General features: G+C 50.6%; 1 protein-coding gene across 5 annotated transcripts in view; it reads right to left on the minus strand.

The window, feature by feature from the left end:
- The window catches only part of Arvcf (ARVCF delta catenin family member), a 43436-nt gene that overhangs the window by 17137 nt on the left and 18640 nt on the right, over positions 1-7659 (minus strand). For 3 of the 5 annotated variants that reach the window (XM_048785148.1, XM_048785149.1, XM_048785145.1), the window contains one exon: positions 3090-3316. The exons of the other annotated variants lie outside the window; for them this stretch is intronic. In XM_048785148.1, coding sequence (XP_048641105.1) covers positions 3090-3299 — 210 coding nt within the window. In that variant the 5' untranslated portion in view covers positions 3300-3316. The remainder of the gene's footprint in view (positions 1-3089; positions 3317-7659) is intronic. 5 annotated transcript variants of the gene reach the window in all.

Genomic DNA, 7659 nt, shown 5'->3' on the forward strand with positions numbered 1-7659 from the left:
GCGGGGCGGGGCAGGAGCCAAAGGAGTGGAGCGAGGTTCGGCATTCTACTGTCGGGGGCGGGGCTCTGCAGCCAGGATAGGCCCGGGTGGTCCCCAGGTCCCTGGCAGCTGGTCAGAATTCTCGTCCCTCCCCCAGGGGGTGGCATTTTCCAGCCCAGTGACTTTAGCCAAGTCCTTCCTAGGCTTCGGTTGGACTTCAGCAAATGAACACCCTTCCACCTATACAGACGGAAAAACTGAATTCAAAAGCCAGCATCTTTGGCATAATCCATTTATCCTGGTTATGACTCCATTTTCCCCTTCTAGGCCAATGAGACAGTAGTTAAGCATTGTTAGCGCTGCAAGTTCTCTCAGATCTAGTCCCAGCCCTCTGCCTAGCCCCTACCCAGCATGGGCTTCCAAGAAAGGCCCTCCCACGGAGCTCAATGGGGACCTGGCGAAAGTCCACAGGCCTACTTTATGTTTTGAGTTCTTTCCATCAAGAGACCCTGTGTCTTCCCACCCTTTGAGGTGTCACAGTGGGTCAAATATTGGGGCAGGAGAACAACTCTTGGGTAACCTCGTGTAAAAATCTTAATCCCTTTACCAGGTGTGGTGGCACAAGCCTGTAATTCCAGAATCCCAGCGACTGGCTGAGACAGGAGGATTGCCAGCCTCAGCAACTTAGTGAATTAAATAAAAAATTAAAAAAGGCTGGAGATGTGGCTTAGTGGTTAGGTGCCCCTGGGTCCAATCCCCAGTACCAAAACCAAACCAAACCAAAATCCAACCCTAAAAAAAACTTAATATCTTGATCTTGAACCCTCAGAAAAAGTCCTGGGGGCTGAGCTGGCTTCAGACCCTCTGTTTCTGATCTACTGGGAAGTGGTGGATGAAGTGAGGGGATCAGAGTTGCCAATTAGGGGTTCTCTATCCCATGGAGTCCCCAAGCAGCCACACCTAAGGAGTCTGACTCTGTTTGAGGGAAACTTAGGTGAAGGGGAGGGAAATTCAGGAGAGGGTCAGTGAGGGCGACCTTCTTGGATCATTTCCCACAGAGGCAAGCCAATGGCTCCTGCATCATGAATGACAAACCAGGTTCTGATATTAACAGAGCTGGGGCCAGCCCACAGAGGCTTTGGGGGTACTGCAAGAAAGGGGCATAGGCTTGAGCTTCTTGCCTCATACCACCCCTGGCTTCCACAATATGCCATGTACAGAGGTTATACTTCCAGTAAGCTCAAGCACTTTCAATGTCCACTATGTGCCACTTTGAGCCTCAGTTTCACTACCTAGACAGGAGTGGGTTGACTTTACCACTGGCCTACTGCATCCTCCATTCATAGCTGCCCAGGCCAGTAAGAAGTATACACTGCTTTAAGGGAATGTGGCCCCGATCCTGAATTAAGGCCGGTTTGGTCTTCTCCCCAAATGTACCAGTTGCTAGTGCCCCAGCCACAGGCCATCTTGCCTGAGCCCAAGGCAGGTCCAATGGCCCATCTGGCCAGGCCTTCATGGTACCCTTCCCAGCTAGGTGAGGATCAGCCCTGCTCTGGCTGAGTGTCTGAAGGGCAGGCAGCCAAGACATGGAGAATCCCAGGAGACACAGCAGCAGTAACTTCTAGCCTTGGTTCCATAGTCTTGGCCCCCAGCTACCTGTCTTGCCAGCTTTAGAACTCCAGCTCTGTCCCGAGGTTCAATGATAGCTCACCCAGCACCTCCTGCTGGGATTAATCTGAGAAGTAGGTTTGGCATGGAGGCAGTTGGGTCTGGCTAATCCAATGCCTCTCTGTGTCCCCATCAGCCTAATCAGTCCAGCTACAGCCCTGGGAACACATGTTGTCTCTGCTCCCAGCCAAAGAAAAAAGGGCAGGGTGGAGGAGAGGTCATGGCCTAAGGTCATGCAGGCTCAGTCCCCAGGAGGCCAGGGCAATTCCAGACTGTGGGAACATGTTTTTGCCAGAGCATCGACCCTCTGAATGCCCTCTGTCCTCCCACACTACTTATCTGTGAGCTGTAGAACAGAGCCTGTTCCAGGCTGGGAGGGATAGACTGAGTGCCTGGTGTTTGAGGAGCAGCCTTGGGGTCACAGGCTGCCATTGTCCCCATGTGGCTCAGCTAGGCATTCTATTCCCCTGCTAGAGTTTAGGGAACACCCTTTGGAACTCTTGAGGTTTGGAACTCTTTGAGTTCTTGTATTCATACTGATTCCTCTCAGTCCCAGGCTCCTGTGGGTGGTTATGCCACCTGCCCGAGACCACTCAGACCCAGATGCTTAGGAAGAGTTCCCCAGTGAGTTAGGGGCATTCTGAAGACATGTATTTGACTTTGACTGTGTACTTGTACAGGGCCATACATTTTATATGAGTGGATCTCATGAGTGGACAAAAGAACCATCACCTGGCCACTGTCAAGCAAGGCCAAGCTCAGGGAGGGGTCACTTGCCCTAAGTTCCTCAGCCTGACACAGGCAGATTGTCACCAGACTCTATAGGCTCCTTGGGCTTCCTCATTCCACCCTCATGACCCATGGAGGTAAGGGAGATGTTGGGAAGGTCTAGGAAGTCTGACTCCTGTGGAGCCCTATCTGTTCCACTGGCTAGGAAATAGACAGGGCTTCAGACCCTCTGGGGATGGAAGCTGCCTAAAGCCTATTCTGAGGGCAATGGCCAGCAGGGAAACTGAGGCTCCCAGGTCACCCTCTGAGCTGTAGACAGAGCCTGGAACCTCAATCAAGCCTTCTCCTGGGGATGACCTACCAGTGCATGCAATGAAGAAGAAAATCATGGAAGGGAGGCTCCAGAACAGGCAAAACCCTCAGTGTCACCAAGCTGCCCAAAGAGCTGCCAAGATCAGATCCTATCCACTGAATCCTGAGCGTTCCCTCAGTGGAGTGTGCTAATCTCAGGGTCAAACTGTATCTTGAACATCATTCATATAGTGCCTAGCATACCTAAGTGGCTAGCCAACATCCTTGGGATCTTTTCTTTCCTCTCCAAAAGCTCAACAGGTCTTATAACAAGCCATTGCATACATCAAAGGTTTGCTAGGACTCTTTGATTGATTCCCCAGTTGGCTGTTTTTACCCTCTCCCAGTCAGTGGGCTGTTACCTGCAGGACCAGCTGTTGCCAGGCCATTGGTAGGGGATGCCCACTGCCCACACCACTGCTGCCTACTCCAGGCTGCTGGGCATGCTCCAGCTGCAGGGCAACATGGCGCCGCTCCTGCTCCAGTGCCCGTGTCAGTCGCTCGAAACGGGCCTCCTGCTCCTTCACCGAGGCCAAGATGCTGGCAGCTGAGTGTACATTGTAGTCCTCCATGATAGGGTGCCAGCCAGCTGCAGGCAAAGCAGAGCAAACTAAGAGTGGTGTGGAACAGTGGCCTGATGAGGCCATCACAGGCCTCTTGCCTATCCCACTCACAGATCATACAACTCACTCCCAGACCAGAACATTCAGCTCTCTGGAGGAAAGCTGCATTGATTAAATTCTAAATTAAAAGTCATTAATCCCAGGCCGGCTGGAAGCAGCTGGCTTACTCCCAGTGAGGCCTGGGGCTCTGACCCAGGCTCCTCTGCTTCCTACCAGGTCCAGCAGAATCATGGACTGTGAGTGTCTTAGAGACTGCTGGGATGGGCAGGAAGAGCTGGTGTGATGAGTGTCCACTATTTCCTTGGCCCACAGCATATACCAGCTCATCCCTATTTCATGGGACTACCCCAGCCCCACCTTATAACAGTGGACAAGGCCAAGAAAGGGTCAGGGACCATCTGTAGCCACACAACTAGTGGGCCAGAGCTGGTGCAGCCAATGGACAGGGAGTAAGAAGCCAGTCTACTATCGCAGTTGCCTAGAACACCTAGGCAAGTGACCTCTGCCTCAGCTCCCAGCAACACTGGCCCAAGGACTATTGTCCAGCCTCCATTTGCAGCCATCCCAGCCTAAAATAGGGGCAGTATCTGTTTCACAAGGCTAAGTGAAAATCTAGTAAAAGCCTTGCTGAGGTTCTGGCTAGGGCTACATGAAGTTTAGAGGCTCTGTGCCTGTAAGTGGCCTATGTGTGAGAGGGCATAGGCCCAAACATCTGAGGCCCAATACTTGGGGAGGTCAGGCCCACCCAGCCCCTGGCTCAGCACTGCCCCCATGGGGCCCAGAGCCCCAGGGGAACAAGCAGGGGCAATGGAGAGTTGGCATTTGCAGTGACAAGCCAGCACTTTTCCTTGCTGCTTGTTCTCTGGCTGACCAGTGTGTTTGTTTTTCATGGGCAATGAAAAGCAGACCAAGTATGCAGAGCTCAAACCCAGGCTCAGAGCCACAGGCAGGGTACAACCATGTGGCCACAGTGCCCAGAGCTTGGTGCGTGGCTTGATGCCCAGTGCTATTTGGAGTCTGCTCCTGGCTGGTCCCACACAGCCCACTAAGGCCAATTCTGCTAGACCCCTTACCCCTGCACCAACATAGAACCTGAACTTAGAAAATAGAGGCCCCTGTGTATGAATGCCACACACAATGACTGACACAAACAGAGGGCCAGGTCTGCTACTCACTGGCCAGGATGGAGCCAGCTGCAAGGACAGAGCTCCTAGAGAGGAAGGGCCAGTGCTAGGCTGGGCCACATCAGTGATGGCTGAGTTGAGGACATAGTGTATTTCAAAGGTGAAATGATACTATGGGGCCTAGTCCCACCATGACACTTGAGAAACCAAGGCCCATTGAGGGCAAGAGACCAGCATAAGTCCCCACACCTGCTCTTCATCTCCCCAGCTCCTGTCACATAAATAAAATGGTCAATGTGACCTTGTGGGGATGCTAGTGTGGGGATAGGAGCTGTTAAATCAGCCATACCCTGAGAATGAATGGCATTACAGCTGGGAAAGGTATTAGCCCCACTGGGAAGAGGGGGTTGGGAGTGAGGCACAATTCTCTGGCCACCAAAAAGCACAGCACAGGCAAAGAAGGAGTACTCTGTCCTGTGCACATCTTCCAGCACCCAGACCCAGTCAAGGCGTAGACACTAGGCCTTATGAAAGTATAAACTGAGACTGGTGGTACAAAGAGTGGTGCTAGATGGGTATGGAGTCTTCCTGCCTGGGAGGAGACAGACAACCCAAGTCCTCAGCCATGTCTTGTTTGCTGAGTTGGCCCATCTCAGCTGAGACTTAGAGCCAAGAAGCAGAAGGGACCAGGACACTGCATGTGGGTAGCAATGATCAGGATCCATGGGACAACTGCTGGCCTGTGGGCAGGAGGCAGCTTTCTTCTCTCCTTGTGCCGAGAAAGATTCCTGCTTGACCCCCATAATCAGTTTCACATTTTCCAAACAGGAGGCCACTTTATGACAAATGTGCCTACCCATAGAGTGAATTATAAATGACAGGGACAACACTGGGCACGCCAGGAGTGACCATACATCAGGACAGTGAAAGAACACGAATATCCAGACCAGAAAACATTAGGAACCTTGTAGGCGGGTTGGTAAGGTCAGAGCTGAGATTAAATGTTGCAAAACTTAATTATAAAAGAAAAGTGACTGCCTAGTCCCAGCACAAAAGACACCAGATAAGGGGCTGGGGTTGTGGCTCAAGCGTTAGAGCGCTCGCCTAGCATGCATTAGGCACTGGGTTCGATCCTCAGCACCACATAAAAATAAAATAAAGATATTGTGTCTACCTAAAACTAAAAAATAAATATTAAAAAAAAAGATACTGGCTGAGTGTTTAGTATTAAGCTAAGAGCATTCCCCCATGGTCTCAGAATGCTGCTGGACAGGAAGTTGCATGAGAAGCCTGGGTGGAAAAACAAGTGACTCCAGGACACACAAGTTGGAAGTGGGAGACTGAAGGAAGAGCAAATCACAGATGGGAATGTAGGGGGAAGGACAGACAAATGGGTGAACTGATGGACAGGCAGGTAGGGGATGGAGGGAGATAGATGGGTGAATACAGGGATAGGCAGGTGAATATGGGAAATGGACAAATGCATAAATGGATGGATGGGTAGGTGGGGGAATACAGAGGACAGACAGACTGACAGGTGAATGGAGCAATGGATAGGCAGGTAGGGGAATGATGGTTTGACAAATGGGTGAAAGGATGGATGGGCAAGTAGGATTATGGTGGGTTGTAAGGATGAGGGAATGGTAGATAACTTGACAAGTAGATGGATTGGCAAATGGATGGATGGATGGGTAGGTGGATAGAAGGAGGGATGGGAGAATAGGAGGCTGGATGGAAGAGGGAATAAATGAGTGAGAGAACAGGTGCGTGCACAAGAGGATGAGGAGATGATTGTATGAGAGGAGGAAGGCTCCATGGAAGGGTGGAGGGAGGATGGATCAGGTGGGTGGATGGATAAAAAGATGGGTAAGAACTAGACAGATGGGCTGATTAGAAGCTAGATAGATGGGGGATGAAGGAATAAGTGAATAGATAGCTGATCAAATGGATAGGGCACTGTGGTGGCAGGTGTGTAACAAAAAGCTTGCAACACAACTGGAAGGAGGAAGCCCAGTCTCACATGTTCTGGGTCAAATGTGGTCAATGCTAGTTCTGTTGGGAAAGAGAAGACATCATCAGAGAAACCTCAGGATAGGATCTGAATGTTTCCCCTGAAACCAAAATCCAATATTTGACATCTTCTTGCTGACCCAGACATTCCTCCTCAGAAGGAGTCCAGCCAAAGCACTGCTCTGGAAAATCAAATTATGGGGCCCCAGTCCAATCTGGGTTGAGGAATTAGAGGAATTTCCTAAGGGTCAGGGCAGCAGGAGAGTAGGCAGCAGCTCTTGCCAGCCACATATCAGAACCCCTTCTTCCACTCCCCATTCTATACTCTGGCCATCTCGAGGAGAAGCACATGGTACCAGAAAGTAAAGTAGCAGGAGTTGAACTCAAGCCCAGTGGTATACAAGTCCATACTTTCTGCCTAGGACATTGTTGGAGCTCTGTCCCCCGACCCCACAAGAGACTTATTCCCTAATTTATTGGCCAGGCCTTCTGGGGACCCATCATTATCCCATTGCCCCTATTGGGATCATACGGTGCCCGAAGCTTCAGGGATAATTTCTGGTCAACCCCCAAGGATAGGCACTGTGCCCAATCTGGGAATAAGGCAAAGAAGTACAGACTTGGGTAAAGGGTTCACACTGGGCAGAGTCCACTCTTGCCAGAGGCCAGGACTACAAGGTCTTTGGCAGTCAATGCAGACCATGGGGTGCCTGGCAGTGCTAGGGGAAGGCTGTTCTCAGTCTCTAAGCAATGGCAGAAACTGCTAAGGAAAGATGAACCAGCAGGACTTAGAATAAAACATTTCTATACATTAAAAAAAAAAAAAAAAGCAACAAATAGTATGGTAATTTTTTAGGAAGTGACACCTCTAAGAACAACACATGCAGTAAGCATTTTAGCTGGAATAACAAGCATTGGGTTTACTTTTAGACTGTGACTTCAGCACAGTGGAGGCTGGTGTGGGGCATGTGGGACCCACTGCACTCCTCTTTCTACTTCTGTGCCTTTGTAATTTTCCACAGTAGAAAGCAGAAGAAAGTCAAGTACAGTGGTATAAGTCTTTAGTCCCAGTTACTTGGAAGGCTGAGGAAAGAGAATCGCTTGAGCCCAGGAGTTTGAGGCCAGCTTGGGGCAACATAACAAGATCCTGACACAAAGAGACAAAGAGAGGGGTG

The sequence above is a fragment of the Marmota marmota genome, unplaced genomic scaffold (genome assembly GCF_001458135.2).
Source record: "Marmota marmota marmota unplaced genomic scaffold, marMar, whole genome shotgun sequence".
NCBI classification, from domain to species: Eukaryota; Metazoa; Chordata; class Mammalia; order Rodentia; family Sciuridae; genus Marmota; species Marmota marmota.